Source organism: Rhineura floridana, chromosome 20 (assembly GCF_030035675.1).
Source record: "Rhineura floridana isolate rRhiFlo1 chromosome 20, rRhiFlo1.hap2, whole genome shotgun sequence".
NCBI lineage: Eukaryota > Metazoa > Chordata > Lepidosauria > Squamata > Rhineuridae > Rhineura > Rhineura floridana.
The window spans coordinates 12799919-12822874 of record NC_084499.1 but is presented as its reverse complement, the minus strand read 5'-3'; the positions used below and the strand labels follow the sequence as shown (position 1 = coordinate 12822874).

The following is a 22956-nucleotide window of genomic DNA, read 5'->3' as shown; positions in this document are numbered from 1 at the left end:
CGCTTCCCAACGGTTCAGGTGGGGAGCTCGCAGGCGGGGCGGGACCTGCCTCGATGGGGGTGCTGGCCAAGGAAGTCTGCAGGCTGGCAGAGTTCCCCCTCCTTCAGCGCCCCCAGGGACCTCATTCTCATCTGACTCCTCTCCCTGATCTAACTCCCCTTGCTCCTGGGGCACAGCACATGTGGCAGGTGATGGTGATGGTATGAATGAAAGAACAGAATTGTACTAACATATGAATTACAAAGGACCTGCAGGGCACATTGACCCAATTGGTGGAAAATAAACCTGCTGGTTTTTCCTTTCACCAAACCCAACCTGATGTGCTGAATTTCAAAGCATCCTTGTTTAGAAAGAGAAAATAATTCCTCAGCCCCCACATGATCTTTTGAAGACAGTGTCTCTTATCTTACAAGGACATGTGTCGTTTGGTGGGGGGGGAGTATGGAGAGGATTATTCCTAGGGAATCTAAAAGTCTTACAGTTCAAAGGAATCAAGCTGCTTGTATTTCAGTTCCTTTCCAAGTCTCTTTCTCTGATGCATGCTTTCTGCACTGGTGGTGTTTTTTAAAATAATAACAACAATCCGTCTATCTATATATATACATAAAAAATGTAACTGTCACGCTGTAGTTTGCTGCTGTACCAGATGTTCCCTGGGAAGAGGGATTAACTGTTAAACCACTATGGAAATTGTAGCTCTGTGAGGTGAACAGTGGGTCTTCTGACAACTCTCAGCACCCTTAACAAACTACAGTCCCCAGGATTCTTTGGGAGAAGCCATGACTGTTTCAAGTGGTATGATACTGTACAGTGCAGATGGGGCCTTGGTTCTACTCAGAGCAGACCCATTGAAACTAATGAACCCAAGTTAGCAATGTCCATCAATTGCAATGGGCTTACTCTGAGTAGCACTAACATTGGCTACAACCCTGCACCTTTAAACTGGACTTGGAGCTTCCAAGTGAAGGCTTCCCTCTGTCAACCCTTCCCTTCAAACAGAGGCCTGCACTCTGTATAGCAGGTCAGACTGTGCTCTGGGATTGCCCTGGATTTGAAAATCATCATCATCGGCTATATTTTAGCTTTTGCATTTAACACGTGTTTTTTTTTTTTAAATAGACGGCTACTGTTTTGTTGGGAGATAAATCCATTGTTTTTAGAATTTTTTTTCACAGATGTTTTAAAGATTTATTTTTAAAGGTTTTTTTAAAAGATATTTTAAAGATGTTTTTAGTGTTTTTGTTTGCCACCATGGGCTCCTTCTGGGAGGAAGGGCTGAATAATAACAACAACAACAACAACAACAACAATAATAATAATAACAATAATAATAATACCAACATCTGGAGGTTATCATGTTGGCTGCTCCTAAGGAGTTTATTTTATTTTTTTATAAGCTGCCTTTCTTTTGAGACCATCAAAGGAAGTTACATTTAAAAAGTTAAAATACAGTGATTTCTACATATGTTTTATGCGGTGGTTGTTTTTTAAAAATATATATTTATAGTATTCTATTTTCCATAAGATAAGGGTGGGGAACCTCTGGCCCTCCCAGATGTGGATGGATTACATCTTCCATCATCTTTGACCTTTGGTCCTGCTGGGCGGGACTGAGAGTCGTAGTCCAATGACATCTGGAGGACCACAGCTTCTCCATCCCTGCTACAAGGGAAGGGTGATCATTGTTAAGTTGATTTTGGGATTCCCAATGAAGCCAGGTATAAAAAAAGGTGATTGTGCTTTTTTCACTGCTCTTTCTCTGTTTGCAGAGGAGGTGATGTTAGCAGAAGAAGATAAGAACGCTGAAGAGAAATCTCCCCTGGATGGTAGGTTCCCACCCACCCCGTTTGCATTCTTTAACACGAGGTCTGTATGTTGTGTGTGTGTGTGTCTCGGTGGCTTTTAAGGAAAAGAAGGATATGTGTTCTGTTTAATGCCTGCACGGGAAGCAGAGATATATGAACCTGTCATTTGCACTCTCTCTTTGCTTCTCTCTTTATTCCACTCTTAAATTCAGTTCTCCATATTTCCGCAGCAATTTGCATTTAAAAAAAAAATGCTTGGGAAAATTTGTCCACATTTTAGTTTGCATTTCTCCCTATCAACACATTTTATGCAGTTTTGATTTGTACATTTTGTTTTGCAAGTGATGTCTCCTGACATAATGTGTGTTTGTATCTTATTTTCATGAATGTGTGTTCCTTATGCACTTTCCCCTAATGTAATGTGATTTCGTACACCCTGTTTGGTTAAGAACTGAATCACAAAATTCGGAGAAGTGCGGATTTTGAATGACAACTGTGGCTCAGTTCCATTATTGGTTTGAGAAGTGTAAATTAGGTAATTTCACACTAAAATGCAAAGTAACTCGGATTTCTCCCCAGTCATGAACAGGAAACTACTTCAGTTTCAGGATGGATGTCCCAAGTGACATTTGATGCTGCAATCAGGCTTGCTAACACTGGTGTTCCCCACTGCCAATCCCAAAAGCTTGAAAGCTTGATGTCCATTCTTAAACATGAAGTGGGTCTGGCCATGCCAGGGAGCTGCAGCCAGTCTCAGGATTCCTGACACATAACTTCAGGAGTTGAGGGACAAGCAACTGGATGTTGCACATTGCTGTGGGCAACCCTAGTGTAGCTGTAGGATAGGTCACATTCACACTATACATGTAAAGCCCATGGCTTCCCCACCAAAGAATCCTGGGAACTGTAGTTTACCCCTCACAGAGCTACAATTCCCAGCACCCCTAACAAACTGCAGTTCCTATGATTTTTGGGGGGAAGCCATGTGTTTTAAATGTATGGTGTGGATGTGACTTTGTTGCTGTATAATGTATAAAATGGAATCTGGAGGTCACGTTGGTGGATTTGTTTGTTCCAAGTTGTGTGAATACAGAGACTTACTCAATGTTACCATCTGTGTGGGACAGTCACCAGCTTTTGTTTAGTGTGGAGAGGTCTGACAGCGACATTAAGGATGCCAGAATACCAGGTATCTAACTTGGTTTGTAAATGAATTAGCCAACATCTCCTCTTCTTTTAAGCAGTAAGTCATAACAGGGTATGGTGACACTATGTCAGGGTGGGGAAGCTCCTGTGGCTCTCCAGATGTTGCTAGGCTACAACTCTCATCATTCCTGACCACTGACCCTGCTGGCCGAGGCTGTTGGAAGATTGAGTCCAACAACCTTTGGAGGGTCATAGATTTCCCCATACCTTGACTTATCCAATCCCAGGCAGGCATATTTATGTTTATCATTTTTCTACGATAAAGAAGTTCAAAGCTTTAATGCCGCCGATACAGCTCCAGAAAGATCTGCACACTTCTCTTCCTTCTGAGGTTTTAACAAATTAATTGGGGACCATTGTCCCTCCTGTTGCCTTTGACGTCTGGCTCATAAGATGTTAAAGAATTCACAAAAGTTCAATTAAAAGACTTTCCCCCTCTTTTTCTGACTGGCTTTCCTCCTCTCATGTCTTCTCTTCCTCCTCCCTGTCCTGTCCCCTTCCTCTGTTGTTCCCTCCTCTCCTTCTCTCCTCCTGTTCACTGTCAGGGAGGGCCACTTCTGAAGGCCTGATCCTTCAAGGCATGGCAGTGGTGGAGATTAGCGGCGGGAGCACCTACAACAGTGAGTGGACTGCAATTTGTCAGGATTCTAAAGGGTGTCAATTGTGGCTTGAAGCACCTGAGCACTATAGACCCATTCAGATCTAGCTAGTGCCATCATTGGGTCTGGCTGAGCACCCACAAATTGGCAAAGAGTGCCTCATGGGTTGTGTCCAATTGTAGTCCTACTCAGAGTAGACCCCATTGAGTTGTATTCAACTAGGCTTTACTCAGAGTAGCCCCCACTGAAATTAATGGACCTCTTAATCATGCTCATACTCATACTCTGAGTAGGACTAACAGTAAATACCACCCACTGAAATTAATCAACATGGCTAACTTAGGTTCATTCATTTCAGTGGGTCTACTCTAAGTAGAACATAGCTGGATGCCACCCCATGTATTGGCTTGACCATTTGCCAAAGTACATGTGACCTTAAAAGCAAAGTTCTACCCTTGAGTACAGGGCAATTTTGCACAAATTGCCAATGCAGAAGGAGTCAGGACCCTGGTATGGGTGATGGCCCTTTAATTCTTCCCCTCTCCCACTGTAGTCCTGATCCAGATGGGGACCCCAGCACCTGCAATTTGCATTGTCCCCCCCAAATCCCATTTAAACAAATGGCGGGACCAATCTGGATTGGGATTGCAGTGGTGGGCAAAGGGTTAAGGTTCCCCTTACACCACAAGTGGGGCACCAGTGGCCCTCCAGATGTTGCTGGATTCCATGTCCCATCAGACCCAGCCAGTGTGGCCAATGTTCAGCACTGAGAAGAGTTGTAGTCCAGCAACATCTGGATGGCCACAGGTTTCCAAAGACAGCCTTACACTAAAGTACCAATCTGGATTGGGCCTCCCATGCTGGCAATTTCTATGTGGGAAAACACAAGCAGAACTGCACATTTCAGGTCTTATATACTTTGGCCCTTTCTCCCGGAAGAGCAGAGCAGTGCAGGAGCTGAAGACTAGGCTGTCTCTGGGGCTGGCAAGAGTGACCCCGAGAAATAGAAGAAATCTGAAAGAAGCAAGTAAAGCAATTGTCTGGAGCAGAGGACTGACAGGCAAGGACAGTATCCGCTCTAAGGAAAAGAAGAAAGATTTAGGAAGCAAGAGAAGTCAGATATGAAGTCCTTCAGAACCCTGGACAGGTCCCAGGGAAGAAACCACTTGTTCTGATAATGCAGAATAGTGGTGGCTGGTCCATTAGGTCAATGGGGAACCTCACCCCACCAAACTCAGTCTGCCCTGCCTGCCTTCTTACTTGTAACCAATCGAGGAGGTGACATTGCCTGTCACCTTCCTCCTCCATGGGGTACATCCACCCCACAGATTTAAACCTGTTTAATGATCAGTCCCTCTTTCTAGGGGACTGGGAATTATAGGGGCATAGGAGTCTTGTAACCATTCCCAGCACCCTTAGCAAATGACAGTTCCCAGGATTCTTTGGGGGAGAGCAGGGGTGGTGTTCACCATTAGATCTACTCAGAGTAGACCCCTAGAAGTTAATTGACATGATTTACTTAGGTTCATTAATTTCAATGGGTCCACTCTGAGTAGGGCTTAGCTGAATACAATGCCATGTCTATTAAAGTGGCATAAAATCTATGTAAATGTATAGTGTGAATGGGGTCTGAGCCTCAGGTGTTGCCCTTGTAGAACTCAGTAGGAAGGAAGATGGGGGCAAAAATAGAATAATTTGACTTTGCCTGTCATTGGCTCTGGCTCCACCTATTGTTGGTTTCCCCACCATTCTCAATGGGCATCAGCCACCACTGAGAGAGGGTGGCCCTCCAGATGTTTTTGGACTCATAAGAACATCAGAAGAGCCTGCTGGATAAGACCAATGGCCCATCTAGCCCAGCATCCTGTTCTCACAGTGGCCAACCAGATGCTTCAATGGGAAGCCCACAAGCAAGACCTCAGCGCAACAGCGCTCTCTCCTCCTGCAGGCAGGGCACACTGAGGTTGGTGGTGCGGTGCCCAATGGCCAAATGGACCAGCCACCACTTTCCTGCCTTATCAGAACACCTCCGACTGTGGAGGTAAAGTATAGCCATCAAGGCTAGTAGCCAGGATAGCCTTACCCTCCATGCACTTGTCTAATCCTCTTTTAAAACCCTCCAAGTTGGCGGCCTTCACTGCTTCTTGTGGGAATGAATTCCATAGTTTCATTATGTGCTGTGTGAAGAAGTACTTTCTTTCACCTGCCCTGAATCTGCCAACGTTCACCCTTCATTGGATGTCCACAACATCCATCAGCCCCAGCCAGCATGGCCAACAGTCAGGAATGATGGAATCTAGCAACGTCTGGAGGGTCACATATTCACCACTCCTGCGATAAGGACTGGCTGCTAACTGAGCCCTTGTACATCTCCCAAGTCCCATCTTCTTCCTGGGCAAATGGAGATCCTTCAAGGAATAGCCCTCTGACCTAGAGCCTGGCAGTTGATCACCTCTCCATTCTCCCTTGCTGGGTACGCTGCCTGCAGTGCTGAACAAGTTTGGTACATGAGGTCCTTTGGGGCAAGGATGCTGGTACGACACTGAGGTCCAGCTTAGTGACCTCAGCTTAGCAGCCTCATTTTTCATCACCCCAAGTCTGACCCTGTGATGGACACCGACTGCTCAAAGATCAACCCGATGTCCCACTGAAAAAAGGGGAACAGGCAGGATCCCCTATGGCCAGACCTGAATACCCTAGATTTGAGGGAGGATCCTCTTGAGGGGCCCTTGGGTTGGGTTCTAGTCTTCTTTCCAGAGACCCCATCAGAGTCAGAGGGACAGGTTGAGTTACCCCCAGCTCTAGACAGCACAGGTGCCTCAAGATCCAAGCCGGGGCTGCAGATCATCGATGAAGTACGCTCCTTGAAGGTCCAGAATTTCTGTACAATGACAGAGCAAAAGGGCTCCTTAGGAATAAAGGAAGTCCTTGAGAGGAAGGTCTCAGAACAAGCTTGAACACCTGTCCTTGGGTATTTATCATCCCTTAGTCTGAGCCTTCCATTGTTGCTGGAACAACATAGGTTAGGGGTGGGGAGCTGTGGTCTATCAGATGGTGCTGAACTACAACTCCCATCAAACCTGGCCATGCTGACTGGGGCTGATGGGAGTTGGAGTTTGACATAATCTCAAGGGCCACAGCTTTCCCACTCCAACATAGGTCTTCTTGCTCCCTGAGCTGGAAAGATTGGATTTCCTCTGTTGATGGTCCCCTGAATGATACTGTCTCTGGATCCTGTTTGGATGAGGATCAGTTTCTAATGCCTTATCTTGGCGTGTCACTGGCTTTTCTTGCATGACTGCCTCTGCTGTTTGGTGGTATTGTGTGTGATACCTTAGCCACAGTGGACTCCCTAGCAGAGGTGGCAAACCTGGGGCCCTCCAGATGTTACTGGACTACAGCTCCCATCATTCCCGACAATTGACCATGCTAACAAGGGCTGATGGGAGTTGGAGTTCATTTGGAGGACCACAGCTTAACCATCCCTGCTTTATAGGCTCTTAGCCTTAACACAGACACCCCAACTGGAACAGGGCAGTTTTGTGGGGCTCAGATTCAGGTGGCCCCTGGTTTCTGGACTCCGGATCAGTGTCAGGACCTAGATCCAGTTCTTCTGTGAATTATGCTACTGGTTCAAGTGGCCCATCTCTCTGCAGGTCAGTGTCCTAACAGTCTGGATCACAAGAGGTTCTTAACACCACACAATACCTGGGAATCCAGGGAAATCTCCTTTTTAATTTTTGTCTGTTTTGTGATGATGGGAATTAAACATCGACTCTATCATACTAAAGCATTTTACATGACCAAGTCTGTAACATAATGGTGATTGCACTCTATGGGACAAACCACCTCCTAACTCAGTGTTCTTCAACCCCGGGTCCCCAGTTGTTGATGGCCTACAACTCCCATCATTGACCATTGACCACGCTATCTGGGAAGACGGGAGTTGTAGTGCAACAACATCTGGGGACCCAAGGTTGAAGAACAGTGTCCTATCTCCTTGATCATTTTGGGTGGCCATTTTCTGTACCTTTTCCAGCTCTACAATATCGTTTTTGAGGTGATGCAACCAGAACTGTACATGGTATTCCAACTGCAGTTGCACCATACATTTGTATAATGGCATTCTGAAATTGGCAGTTATGCTATCAATTTATTTCCTAATGACTCTTATCATTTCTTCATGGAGTAGGTGCACAAACATCCCTTGATCACTTTGCTTGCCCTTTTTCTGCTCTGTGATCCCCTCCATTTTATTTGAGATGGGATCACTAAAACTGTAGATGTAATATTGCATACCCACCACAGTATCAGGGATGCATTTTCAGATCCAGATTCAAAGGATCTCAGGGCACAGAAAAACCCAGGGCATTGTGAGTGCACTAGCAGAATGCAGGTGTCTGTGCTGATTGCTTGCATCTCAGTCTTACGTTCCTTTTTAGGATTCTGGAAACGATGCAAATCTGAGAAACTGCAGCAACATAGATTTAGGTTGAACTTTAGGAATTTGGTCAGCAGAGCAAATTGTTTCAGGAAGTTGGGACATCTTCTCTGGATGCCGTAAATGAGGTGCTGAATAGTTAAATATCTGTCATTGATAGTATGGAATATGACCGGTCCTGCCATTGTTTGGAGGACTGGACTCTTCATTGGACATGTGTATATACACTAGGGACAGGAGAGACATGCGATTCAGTTCGCATTTAAAGCCGAATCCATCAAATCCACACTTTCCAAAGCAGTATGAGAACTGAAACACAGCCATCCTTCAACATTCGCACGTTTCTGAATTTTGTGATGCAGTTCTCAAACCAAACAATGTTTACAAAAATGCATACATTAGGAGAAATATATGAGTGAAGATAACATACAAAAATTGCAATGCATTAGGAGAAATGCCTTTCAGGAATGTGTACATTAGTCAAAACTACCTACAAACATGTGTTGAGTAGGAGAAATCCACACGAGAACAATTTTCATGATTATTTTATCAAAAAATGTACAAATTGCCGCAGAACTGAATTTAAGACTGGAAAAATGAGAGAACCTAAATTGACAGATCTTTCTGTCCCTAACACACACACACACACACACTAGCACTGGCTCAGTGTTACCTGCAAACTAGCCCTCGTGGTTTGTTTTGCTCCAAAGATAGGTGCAAACTAGCACCGAGCTGTGCCTGAAGATGTTGGGGACTGAAACTGGGATCTTCTGTTGGTGTCCTACCATTGAGCTAAGGCCGTTCCCTGGTGGGTGGGTAGAACCTATAGAGTGGATGCAGGAGTTGCTGCTGCCTTTTCTCTTGTTCCTCTTTCTGCTAGCCCAGCCTTTCCCAACTAGTGGGCCACCAGGTGTTGTTGGACCACAACTCCCATCAGCCTCGGCCAGCATTGCCAATGGTCGGGAAAGATGGGAGTTGTGGTCCAACAACATCTGGAGGCACACTGGTTGGGAAAGGCTGTGCTAGCCCAAATGAAAACACAAGTGAGCTAGAGCCAGAGGTGAAGCAATGGGACTGCAGCAGTTGTAGAGCATTGCCCAGATGCTCACAGCAGTTGCATAAAAGGCAGGGCTTTAGAAAATTGGGGAGAAGTTCCAGGGATATAGAAAGAAAGAAAGAGCAAGGACAGTGAAACAGAGGAACTAGGAGGGAAGGGGTTGGTTTACAAGGAGAGTAAATGTACAGGGACGGGTAAGGGAACAGTCCTGGGTTAGTCAACCCAGTGGCGAGCCAGCAGAGAGAAAGGGAAAAGGACAAGTGCGGGGAATGGAAGCCACTACATGAGAGAAAAGCTTACACGCTGTGGGTAGGAAGGACTACAGTTCAGAAAATAGGCTAGCTTGTAGATCCTGTGATCAGGAGGGTACCTAAGTCCAACTGGTGAAGGTCCCACCAGGCAACCTCTGCCAGGAAGAGACAAGCTGGGCCTCTGAGGATCCTGGGGACCTTTAGGAGCACAATCCCGACACAACTTTTTCATATATTCCTAACGGATATAAAGTGATCCCATTTGATGGCTTGATCATAGAAGTCAACATAGCATCATCTCATTTCCTCTGATTTCTTTTTAATCATGGGCACAGCTTACCAGAAAGAGGCGACAGCTGCAGAGATAACTTCTGTTAGTTTCCCATTTTTCTGATCCAGAGTTCAGTTTGCCCTATTTCTGCATCAATTTCCAGCTTGCAATTTTTGTTTTAAAAAAAGATGTCTGTCTGAAAAATTCATACACATTTCTCCTTATATATACAATCATATGCATAAGAACTTAAGAGGAGCCCTGATGGATCATGCCATTGGCCCATCTAATCCAGCATCCTGCACTCACAAATGGCCAACCAGATGCCTATGAGAAGCCTGCAAACAGAGTGCAACAGCGCTCTCCCCTCCCGTGGTTTCCAGCAACTGGTATTCAGAAGCATACCATCTCCGACAGCGGAGATAGACAATGCAATTTCCCTAAATATACACTGTTTTTGCAATCCATTTCACCTATCATAATGCTCTGTTTAGAGAGCCAGTGTGGCGTAGTGGTTAGAGTGTTGGACTACGACCTGGGAGAGCAGGGTTCGAATCCTCACACAGCCACGAAGCTCACTGGGTGACCTCAGGCCAGTCACTGCCTCTCAGCCTCAAAGGAAGGCAATGGTAAACCACCTCTGAGTACCGTTTACCATGAAAACCCTATTCATAGGGGTTGCCAGAAGTCCATTGACTTGAAGGCAGTCCATTTTCATTTTCAACACACTTTTCTCTTAATGCACACTTTTCCATGTGCATTTTTTCGCTGGAGAGCATCAGGGAAATCCAGAGAAGTGGAGCTTAGACCATGTCCATCGTGGCTAGTACTCACTGGTAGCTTTATCCTCTCTGTGTTTCGTCTTCTTTTAAAGCAATCCAAGTTGCTACAACTTTTGGGAGAGAATTCCATAGTTTAAGCTGGATCTTGTATAAGAAGTCAAGATATGGTCCCAGGCTATGGTCTGAAGGCACCTCAGGCCAGCTCCCTGCTGACGCTAAGCAGGGTCAGGTCTGGTCAGTGCCTGGATGGGAGACTGTCTGGGAACCATATGTAAGCCGCCTTGGGTTTCTATCATGAAAAGAAAGGCAGGGTAGAAATGTAATAAATAAATAAATAAATGTGAGATGCCTCTGCAAGGCTGCCCACATTCCCTCCCTCTCTCCCCCTCCCCCTCCCTTTCCCTCTTAAGATGTACCTGGCTGGATGTCGGAGGCTGAGGAGAGCTGAAAGGCTAAATAACTAATGACCCTTGGCACAAGAATCTGCGAGGGAAGCTGTCGGTGGATTGCTTTCTAATGGCTTAGGGTTGTGTGGCCTCCAGGCAGGGATACAATTTTGAGTGGCTAAGCTTGTGCAAGCTGAGAGGGCTTATCTGCTGCTGGGTGCTAACAATCTCCCCCCCCCTTTCCTTTTGCATTCAGTGCTGAAAAGAGCCACCATAAAGAAAAGCAAAAATGACCTGATTCATGCTGAAGAGGGGGAGGACCACTTTACGGACGTTTGCTCTGTTGGTAAGTTGGAGGCCAAATATGTTCTTTATTGGATAGGCTGTCTCATAAGAAGACAAGAAGAGCCAGCTGGATCAGGCCAGTGGCCCATCTAGTCCAGCATCCTGTTCTCACAGTGGCCAACCAGATGCCCCAATGGGAAGCCCTCAAGCAGGACCTGAGTGCAACAGCATTCTCCCCTTTGGCGGTTTCCAGCAACTGGTATTTGGAAGCATTCTGCCTCTGACAGTGGAGGGACAGCATAACCATCATGGCTAGTAGCCATGGCTAGCCTTATCCTCCATGAATTTGTCTACTCCTCTTTGAAAGCCATCCAAGTTGGTGGCCATCACTGCCTCTTGTGGGAGTTTAACTCTATGTGAAGAAGCACTTTCTTTTGTCTGTTCTGAATCCTCCCACATTCAGCTTCGCTGGATGTCCATGAATTCTAGTGTTACGAGAGAGGGAGAAACACTCTTCTCTGTCCACTTTCTCTGTGCCCTGCATGATTTCATGCACATCTATCATGTCACCTCTTACTTGCCATTTCTCTAAACTAAAAAGCCCTGAATTGCTCACCTTTTCAATCTAAACTAAAAAGTCTCGTGAAGCAGCATGACCTCATGAGGAGTGTACATTGTCAAAAGAGAAGCTAAGGAAAGAGCTGGAATCCCCAACCTCACAAGTGAGCAGAGTTCACTGCCGGATGGACCACTGGTGTCACCCCACGTTCATGGGAGTTGGGGACTTGTGTATTTTCCTGGTGCTATGGTCTGAGGGCACATAACACAGCAGTCATGCTGAAATTAAGCAGGTCTGGAGTCTGGTCAGTGTTTGGATAGACGTCTGGCTGGAAATGTTATTTATTTATTTAAAATATTTCTATCCCGCCCTTCTACCCTATAATAGGGCACTCAGGGCGGCTTACAAAAATAAAATCAAACGCATGCATAATATTGTAAACAATAAAATCACAAAAACATTAAAATAAATTAAAATACATAAAATACAATTAAAATACGTAAAATACAATGTATATATGGGATGTAAAAAAGGATTGTTTCCTGTATTCATCATGTGCAGCGCTGTTTCTGTTCTGCTGCAGTTTGTCTTCCACCAACCCTCCCTATGTTATTTGTCTTGCTGCATGCTGTGGCCAAATTACACAATTCGCACAATGTACACCATTAATTACATACATTGTGTCGTCACTATGTTGTTCCACCATGTCCATTTCAATGCCCAGGGAACAGTGGAAATAGGGCGGGGAAGGGCATCATCACATATCGTTTATGGACTGAAATCAACAACGACAACAAACACCAATCATATTCGCTGGGCTGATTTCCACTTTGGGAGAATAATTGAACATTGGCAATTTCCACCCTATGTAGGCTGCTTTTGCATTCCATCCTAAAGCGCAATCATCTTCTACTTTGATTTCAATCTGAGTTGCCTCGCTTTATGTCGCCAAAATGGCAATAGCTGCGTCACAGAAGGATGTATGGACAGGCTTAGGGAAGACGCAAGGCTTATAGAAGTACAAGAAAATCATGAGAAAACAGAACAGAACAGCCTATTGAGGACTGAGCATGCTCAGTGCTGTTTGGGAGAATGATGAAAAACTGGGAGGGATGGGAAGGTACAGAGGAAGCTGCCTTATACCACGTCAGACCACTGGTTCATCTAGCTCTGTATTGTCTACACTGACTGGCAGCAGCTCTCCTGGATTTCAGGCAGAGCTCTCTCCCAGCCCCGCCTGGAAATGCCAGGAATTGAACCTGGGACCTTCTGCATACAAGGCAGATGCTCTACCACTGAGCTACGGCCCTTCCCCAAAGGAAGGAATGGCATGGCATGGCTGGGAATGGATGAAGGATGAAGAAGCTCACAGAGCAGGGGGTCAGGAGCCTTTTTCAGCCAGGGGGGCGCATTCCCATCTAGGCAACCTCTCAAGGGCCACATGTCAGCAGTGGGTGGGGCCAGAGGCAAAAGTGGATGGACCAATGAATGTCAATGTTACCTTTGTACAGTAGGCGAGTTTCTGCACACGCTCATACACCCCTCTCTGTTCTCCATCCAGGCAAGCGAGAGGCACGATCAGAGCTGAAGGTCACATTCCACCCAGGCAGAAACACTGCAAAGCAGGGGCAGGGAGGGGTGTGTCCTGGGGAGGATGATGAGGTCCAGATGGAGAGGCCTGGAGGGCTGCATTTGGCCCCTGGGCCTCAGGTTCCCAACCCCTGACACAGATATACAGGCACCTGCCCATTCAAAGTCCAACTGGAAATCTCCCCTGCTGATACGGCGCGAAAGGTGTGCAGCGTTGCTCCTCCTGGAACAGTGCAGTTCAACGGCTGCAATGGCTTTTATAGCGTTTTTACACTCACCGTTTCTATGTGGTTACAAGGTTTGTTAGAAGACTTCCCATATAATTACAAGTTGCCATGAAAATATGCTGACCGGCAGGGGCAGAAGCCTCTCGTTGGCAGTTACCCAGGCAAGTTGCTTGGTAATTCCCTTCAAATTGTCTTCAATGGCCTCTTCATCACTTTTTCAAAGCTTTATGGCGTTTCACTGATTTTTTTTTTAAGAAGTTGTTCAGGGTGGGGAGCTCTGTTCATTTGCTGTAGCACAGATGATGACACGCACTCTGGCATCTTAGAAGGTGGCAATCCTAACCTGTCTGACCTGGCCCATTGAATTCAATAGGATGTACTTCTGCATAGACACCTGCAGTTCCTTGGGAAGAGGGAGCAACTGTTAAATCACTCTGGGACTTTTATTTTATTTATTATTTATTATTTGATTTCTGTCCTGCCCTTTCTCCCAGTAGGAGCCCAGCTCTGTGAGGGGAATTGTTGTTGTTATGTGCCTTCAAGTCGATTACAGCCTAGGAATCAGTGACCTCCAGTAGCATCTGTTATAAACCACCCTGTTCAGATCTTGTAAGTTCAGCTCTGCAGCTTCCTTGATGGAATCCATCCATCTCTTGTTTGGCTTTCCCCTTTTTCAACTCCCTTCTGTTTTCCCCAGCATTATTGTCTTTTCTAGTGAATCATGTCTTCTCATGATGTGTCCAAAGTACGATAACCTCAGTTGCATCATTTTAGCTTCAAATGATAGTTCTGGTTTAATTTGTTCTAACACCCAATTATTTGTCTAGGGGTCTCCTAAGAACTCTCAGCAGCACCCTTCACAAACTACACTTCCCAGGATTCTTTGGAGGAAGTCATGACTGTGGAAAGTGGAGTAACGCTGCTTTAAATGTATAGTGTGGATGGAGCCCAATGACATACTGTGACAACTAATTCTAGATTTGCCTCCATCTTCCCCTCTACTGAATTCTACAACACCTGAGACTAAGGCCTCACTCACATCATAAATTTGTCTCAGTTTTGTATCACTTTAACTCTTTAGGAGACTCCTGTTCCACTCACAGAACTACAATTCCCAGAGTTCCCTGGGAAGGGGGGTTGATTGTCAGATCAGTTTAAAACTGTAGTGTGGACTGCCACCTCCTGGACCGGTTGCAAGTAAGAAGCAGATTGAGGTTGGTGGGGCCGTGCCCATTTGCCCTAATGGAGTAGTCTCCACTGTGCCATGAGATATTAACTCAGGTTACATCTGCACTATGCATTTAAAGCTCAGAGCTACACTTTCCAGAGTTCCCTGGGAAGAAGTACTGATTGTTAAACCATGCTGGGAACTGGAGCTCTGTGAGTGGAATACTGGCCTCCTAACAACCCTGAGCAAATCATATTTCCCAGGATTATTTAAAGTGGTTTCATTGTGCTTTAAATGTAGAGTGTAGATGTGGACGCCGTGGAACAAGCCTGGTTGACTGGATAATTTTTACAGTGGGTTCTATTCAGCTAAATCCTACTCCGAGTTGTTGTTGTTCTATGCCTTCAAGTCGATTATGACTTATGGTGATCCTATGAGTCTTTTTTGGATATATTCATAGGGTTTTCATGGTAAGAGGTATTCAGAGGTGCTTCACCACTGCCTTCCTCTAAGCCTACACCACCCAGTATTCTCAGGCAGTCTCCCATCTAAGTAATAACCAGGCCTGACCCTGCATAGCTTCCAAGATCAAACAAGATTGGGTGTGTTCAGGGTAGTATGGCCGCATGGCCTACTCAGAGTAGATACATTCAAATAAATAAACCTAAGTTAGTCAAGCCTGTTCACTTCAATGGGTCTACTCTTGAGTAGGACTAGCATTGAATACCGCCCAATTTGCCAACGAAGAACGGATGGTCATTTCCCCCCTTTTATTTCTCACAATAATTACAATCATACAGTGGTCAAGAGATTAACCCCTTGAAACCCTTACGCATGTTGGCGACCAGCTAAGGGTCACCAATTGGAAATGGTCTTACAGCCCAACTCTCACCGGGGCCACATTCAAGCGATCATATCACAGCTTAATAAGCTGAATATTTTGGCCACATACACCAGCCCTTTCATGTGACCAAGCAAACCAACCAACCGAGAAATTGTCCCCTAGATATAATTTCTTGTTTTTTCTCAGCCAGGACACTAGGGCAAACAGCTTCAGAACCGGCCAGATTATGAAACAAAGCCAACTTATAAATATTTAATAAAAATATTTTTAGAAGAAAGAAAAACCCTAATATCCAGGGTTATATCCAGCATTAGTAACCCTTAGAGTAGATCTATTGAAATTGATGGACATGGCTAATTTAGGCACATTAAATTCATTGAGTTGACTTTGAGTGGACCATCGGTGGATATAACTCTAAGCTATCTTTAAACCTTACTTTCATATCCTAGTTTATTTCATCTGGTTGGCCACTATGAGACCAAAATAATAGGTTAGATGGGCCTTTGGCCTGGTCCAAGAGGGCTACACTTATGTTCTGGAGTTCAATGTATATATCTCTTTCCATGGGAAATCACTGGGTCTCTGTGCCAGGTCACATCCACACCGTACATTTAAAACACATGGCTCCTGCCAAAGGATCCTGGGAACTGTAGTTTGTTAAGGGGGCATGGGTAAGTAAGTAAGTAAGTAAAATCTTTATTATGGTCCAAGATCAGCAATTATAGTTACAAGACCTCTGGGTATCAGAGAACACAGAATCCAATACATTATCATCACAATACAGGGACATTGTTAACTAAGTCCACATACTGAGCTAGCTGGTACCTTAATCTAGTGCACAACGCATTAAATCCCTCCTGCGAGCCATAGCAGCTACGCAGAATGAGGCAACCTTGGCAGTGGTCCGGGAATCTGAGTCTGCCAGTGAGTATTGCAAAATCGTAACCTCTGAGCATGAAGAACAATTGGACAGAAGTGGGGAAATGAGCTTGAGGCGGAGCTTGGAATAAACAGGACAGTAGAGCAACACACGGTTCACAGTCTCCACCACCTCTACTCCACAAGGGCAAATCCGGTCACGATATGCAACACCCCTATATCTACCCTCCAATAGTGCCGAGGGCAAAGTATTGACTCATACTAGGGTAAAAGCTCTCCTAAGTTTCGGGGTAGGTAAACTTGAAATGTAAATAACAGGGATACAAGGTTTAACGTTAATAAGACAGTGTGAATGAGCTGCAACCGGGCTCAGGTTGTTCTGAAATTCAATATCTTTGAGGCATTGGATAATTGTTGTTTTGGCGGTCATATAGCCTAAGGCCCCAACCGCAGGGAGTGAGAAAGCAAGAGTTCCAAGTTTATTGATCATTTCTCGCTTCCATTGAGATTGAAAGGTATCCTCCAAAGTTAGTGGGGCCAGTCCTAAGGGCTGAAATAGTAACTTCAGCCAATAGCTGAATTTTAACATCCAAACGCGGGTCTCAATCAGAAGGGCACCTAGTTCCAAGCGTAAAGTCACATTGGGGACGCATCTCGGGGCGCCCAGAATGGACCTCATAAATTTGGATTGTACCCCCTCCAACAGTGAGTGGGCATGGGGATTGTAGCTATGTGAAGGGTATTGATTGATTGATTGATGGTACTTATATACCGCCCCATAGCCGAAGCTCTCTGGGCAGTTTACAGTAACTAAACAGTAAACTACAGTGCCAGGATTCTTTGGGAGGGAGAGCCATGTGCTTTAAATGTATGGTGTGGATGTGATCTTAAAGGCATGTGATTGTGGTTCTGGCCCAGCCACTCCTGAAATGTGATCCCTGACAGCTCTCCAGTGGGGTAATGTAGCCTCGATTGCCTGGAAAAGGTTCACCACTCCAGCTCTATGTAAGCAATGAACCTGCTTTGTATCCCTCCAATGCCTGCAGGTTCCCCATTTGCCCGGGCCAGCCTGAAGAGTGGGAAGAACGAGAGCTCCTCCTACTTCCGCAGGAAAGAGAAGATGTTCCGGTTCTTCATCCGACGCATGGTAAAAGCACAAAGCTTCTACTGGATGGTCCTCTGCGTCGTGGCCCTCAACACCATGTGCGTTGCCATTGTGCATTATGACCAGCCAGAAGGGCTCACGACCGCTCTGTGTAAGTAAGGCCCTGAGGGGGCTTGGCCCTGAGCCTTGCCAACGTCTCATGTTGCTGGGGAGGGGGAGGACCCAGGGTTAGAGAAGGGAGAGCTTCTTCTTTTCTCAGCAGGAATATTTGGGTTCACAGATGCAGTCATCTTATGGTGCCCCACCATTTTTCCATTAGCTTCCTTTTTTAGAAGTATCTCAGCTCCTGTGTGGATCCCGTACTTCTGGGATGGAGAACCTGTTGCCCTCCAGATGTTGTGGGATTGGATATCTCCTCCTCCCTGGCCCTTGGCCATACTAGATGGAGCTGATGGGCATTGGGAGTCTGAGAACATCTGGAGGGGCAATAGGCTCCCCTCCCAGCCAGCATAGGCAAGGGTCAGGGATAATGAGAGTCAGAGCCTGATCCAGCAATGCTCTTCTAGTGTTCTTTACATCAGGGCTTTGTGGAAACTTAAAGGTGTATACAGCTATTGAGTACCACTTGGAGGGCTGGGCCAGATTTACTTTATTTATTTTTTTAAAAAAATGGGGGTCCAAAGCAGACATCAGCAGTGATAATCTGTTGGGACAAGAGGGCCCTAGCAGTTGCGTAACATTGTTGGGTGCTGGCACCGAACCTCTGTAGGTTCAACAGCTCTGGGTTTACAGATTGGGGGGGGGGAAGCCAGGACAGGAAACAAATGTTTGGTAAGTGCCCCCAAATGCCAACCCACACACGTGGAGCAAATTGAAATTGCACCTATTTATATATTATTTTATTATTAGATTTATGACCCACCTTTCACCAGCAAATACCAGGGCAGGTTACAACCGTTTGAAACGCAATGTTAAAAAACCAGTTAAAACAGATTACCATTGCAGGAATAGGGTGGGTCCTGAAAACAGACACCTCAAGTGTCAAAGGCCAGAGGAAAAAAGTGCATCTTCCGCATTCGCTGAAAACCATACAGCGAGCATGCCAGATGAACCTCTGTGGGGTACCGACAAGATACTGGAGACATTGAAGTCAAAACAAAGCGTGCATGAGAAGCCAAAAAAGAAACCTTCAAAATGTTTCCTCTTTTGTAAGGGTTAGAGAGAAAGTGAAGGGTAGACTTGTTAGGTTTGATGAGCTTTCCATTCTTTTTTTCTGAATCATTAAAGTGGAAACAATATCCCTGTGTGTGAGAGCTGGATATAGGCTGCTTTAAAACTTCCTCTCCATTTTATTTGGGGCGAAGTGACATAAAATAAAATAGTCTTCAGCCTTTCATTCCCACCCTCCTCCACTGCAAAAAAAAAAAAAGGGGGGGGGAACCATTAGTTGAAGCGTTTACTTGTGCAGAAATGCTTTCAGCTGAGTGCTGTTTTTTTTTTTTTAAAGAGAACTTTATGAGCTGATATTCATCTCCCAGCTGGTGCCAGAAAGAATGTTCTTGTTAATTACCAATCGAGTGAAAAATTAGATGGGCTAACATACAGGGGGGGGGAGGGGGAGTCCCATTTTTATCACAAAGCAGAAAGGGATTTGGCGGCGAGATACTGCTGAAAGGAGAAGTGCAAACAGGGGGAGCTTGTAGGGGTTTAATGGATGCCTTGAGGATGCTGGTGAGATGGGCATGCTGGCTGATCACTGAAGTGTATTTGTTGAAGAAAGCCAAAGATGGTATCTTAGGTCGCATCAACACCATGGGGTGCATCCAGCTTAGTCCTACTCAGAATAGACCTATCAAAATGAATGAACCTAAATTAGCCGGGGAAGGAGCTGGCAATCCCACCCCATATATACGGTCTGCCTAGTAAACATCGCAAGACGTCACCCTAAGAGTCGGAAACGACACGCACTACAAGTGCGGGGACACCTTTACCTTTTTTAAAAAATGTAGTCAGGTCTATTAACTTCATGGATCACTTCTGATGAAGCACCTCAAAGCCATTTTGTAGATGCAGTTGTTTCATCAATGCCAGCCTTTCCCAACCTTTGGGTTCCCAGATGTTGCTGGACTACACTTCCCATGATTCCTGATTATTGGCCACGCTGGCTGGGGCTGATGGGAGTTGTAGAGCAACAACATCTGGGGACCCAAAGGCTGACAGGTGCTTTTGTTGTTGTTGTGACCCCTGAAACTAGCAGTGATCTGGACAAGGAGTCGGAGGCTGCAAGGGCACCAGATGGGGAGCTGGGTCAGGTTCATGGGCTCGGAGCTGACTGCTGATGATAGGGAAACCAGTGCATCTCAGCATGTAGGAATCCCTAGAGGAACCTCCCAGGCCACCAAGGCATGTAGGGCCAGAGCCCGGACCCTAGGGATGTGCTGGAATTGCCCAATTTGGGCTCCTTCTAGGAGGAAGGGCAGGATATAAATTGAATAAATAAATAAAATAAAAATTTGGTACCGAATTTTCTGTTAGTTCACTTTTTCTCTATTGTTGTGGATTGGATTTTCCACGGCTGTTTTCAAGAATGGACATATCCATTCTCTAAAATATCAGCAGTAAAAACAATATCTTTTTTCAGTATTTTCATTCAGTTATGGATAGTTTCTTTCAAAATATCCATGTTTCCTTTAAAATTATCCATGTTTCCTTTAAAAATATCAATGTTAATATCAATATTTTTTGTGGGGGGAAAACGAATTGGTACAAGCCACAGCTAGTGGGCAAAGAAGAAACTCGAATCAATACCAGCCTGTTAGGTGGACGGAATGCTTTCAAACTGGCATCAACCAGTGGATCTCATCCCCTACCAGATCCTCATGGGAATCTTCCCCTGAGCCTGGAGAACCAGATGCCTCCCACCGCACATCACAAGTCCAGCAGCTCAGGGAGTGCACCAGGAGGAAGGCTATGGAGCGAAGGAGGACTGTCTTCAGGCCAGAGGATTGGCCTTTAAAGGTTCTGAAGCTCTCTACTGGGGTGTGTGTGTTAGAGCTTGGAGGAGGTAGCCTGGGGTCAGAGGCTTAAAAGGCCTCAGTCCAATCCCAGCCTTTTTAGTAGCATGTTGCTCACTCGGAGCTCTCCATGGTCCAGCAATCTTTGACCAGCCTTGCCTTGCCACTTTCTGCATGGGATCCAGCATCAGACCTGAACATGACAATTGTGCAGTGAAATTGCTTCGAGACAGTTAAAAATGGCATATATAAAAACAATTAAAAACAAGACATATATAAAAACAGTTTAACATTCGGTACAGCTATTGCCTAGGAGAGAAATCTTGTTGAAAGAGGAAAGTCTTCAGTAGAGACTGTGTCTGTCTGACTAGAGGGAGTTCCAAAGGATTGGTGTCACTACGCTGAAGGCCCAGTTCTGACACAGCATAGGATGGATCTCCTGGTGAGATGGTATCGGCAGGATGCCCTCTCCTGCATAGCAATCAGTTGGGTATATAAGGAACAAGACTCTCTTTTAGATATCCTGCCATTTGCTCAGCCCTTTGACAAAGGATTCTTCCTTTCTCAATGTGAATGCTTTGACAGGGGAATCAAAACTCATGGAAATTGGTCTCAGCTCTGGTTACCTAAACCCCAAGTTGTTCTGTTGTTTCGGCTTGGTTTTTGGTATGGATGTGTATACAGGTCTCCCCAGTATCTACAACATGGACAAAATGAGTTGGAATGGAGGCAATTCTTTATTAGGTTCCCAAGAGGCTTGAATGGGAAAAAAATGGGTGACCTTTGGAAGTATCAATGACTGTGTTCAGGCATCCATGCATGTCTTCCCAGCACAGGTCTTGTGCAGCACTTCTTTGAATTTTGCAATGCAGTTCTCCAGACAAGTGATGTGTACAAAAATGTAAATGCATACATCAGTGAAAATACAAAATGCATTATGTGGGGATGCAATACCATTTTATTGCAAAACTGTCTATATTAGGCAAAAGTGCACACAAACTTGTACATTAGGAGAAATTCACATTAAGATGCTGACAGAGTTTCATGGTTTTTTTTTTTTAATCACAGATTACTGGAGAAATGTGGAGAACTGAGTTTAAGATTGGGAAGGTGAGAAATGGAATTGAGAGATTCTCCCGTCCCTAGTCATGACTCAGACCATGGCAGGGAGAGACAGAGAGAGCGCCTGTTATTTACATAACAAAAAGATGCAGGTTAATTGCATTTGCACCATTAATGGCTTGAAGAGGAGATTCAGCTACTAACAGACAAGGGCAGAGTATATCTCTGAATATCAGTTGCTAGGGGCCAGCAGCCAAAGAGAGCTGTCGTCTTCACGCCCTGCTTCTACATAATGTGTTTGGAGTGCCTGTTTCTTTAGGGTTCACAATGCTTGGCCTGAATAAGGTGTGGGTTGTTCTTCTCTGGCTCAGATTTTAATCAGGCTCACAGGTGGGTGAGTGGAGAGGAAGGAATGAAGGAAGGAGGCTTGCACATTGGAGTGAAGAAGGAAAGAGAGGTTTGTGGCAGTAATGGAGGGGACAGGGGCCTGAGAGCAGCGACAGGGAAACTTCTTCAGCTTGAGGGCCACATTCCCTGCTGGGCAGCCTTCCAGGGGCCACATGCTAGTAGTGGGTGAGGGCAGAAGCAAAAATGGATTGAGCAATGAATATTCATTTTACCTTTTGGCTCATTTCTACGCACTCTTACCTACCTCTCTTTATCCTCTATTCAGACAAGCATAAGGCATTGTCAGCATTCAGGGACACATTCCAGCCAGGCAAACATACTTGAGAACAGTGTGACCAGGAAGGGAGTGTGGCCTGGGAAGAATTCTGGAGGGCCACATTTGGCCCCTGGGTCTGAGTTTCCCAACCCTAGCTTAGAGGTTCTTGGGAGATGGGGTGTAGAGAGCTGAACCCATCACTTCTCTGACTGCAGCCATGGCTGAATTTTCAGAGGGGTTTGGAATAAGCCCATTTTACCTGATTTGGGAGGAGGGGGAATAGGTCGGCTTATTCTGAGCCAAATTTGGATTCAACCTTGGGGTGGAGAGATCTCCCATCACTACTTGTGGGTTTCCAAGAAGCGTCTGGTTCGGTGCCAGGATGCTGATCTAGGTGGGCCTTTGGTCTGATTCTGCAGGGCTCTTCTTACCTGCTTATCTGTTTCTGTTTGGCAAACTGTTAAGAGAAACTGTACCAAGTGCCTTTTTATTTATTTATTTATTTTATTTAATTTATATACCGCCCTAAGCCCAGGGGCTCTCTGGGCGGTGTACATAACAATAAAACAATCAGAAAATATATAAATACAATAATACAATAGAATCAAACCAAACAGACATAAACAAAAATCAAAGCAGCAGCAAAATACATCAATAAATATTAATAGTATGCATTAAAATGCCTGGGAATATAAAAAGGTCTTCACCTGGCGCCAAAAAGACAGCAGCGTCGGCACCAGGCGCACCTCATCAGGAAGACC

The 22956-nt window shown here is 45.3% G+C and overlaps 1 protein-coding gene, 1 non-coding gene and 1 pseudogene across 2 annotated transcripts in view; 1 reads left to right on the top strand and 2 right to left on the bottom strand.

The window, feature by feature from the left end:
- Positions 1–22956, top strand: part of CACNA1B (calcium voltage-gated channel subunit alpha1 B) — a 348989-nt gene that overhangs the window by 175449 nt on the left and 150584 nt on the right. The window contains exons 8-10 of the mRNA XM_061604351.1: positions 1770–1826; positions 11055–11144; positions 17397–17606. Of these exons, the coding sequence (XP_061460335.1) occupies positions 1770–1826; positions 11055–11144; positions 17397–17606 (357 nt within the window). The remainder of the gene's footprint in view (positions 1–1769; positions 1827–11054; positions 11145–17396; positions 17607–22956) is intronic.
- On the bottom strand, positions 12881–12955 carry TRNAT-UGU (transfer RNA threonine (anticodon UGU)). The gene has a single exon. It is a non-coding gene; the product is annotated as a tRNA-Thr (tRNA).
- LOC133374035 (5S ribosomal RNA) lies at positions 15139–15257 on the bottom strand (annotated as a pseudogene).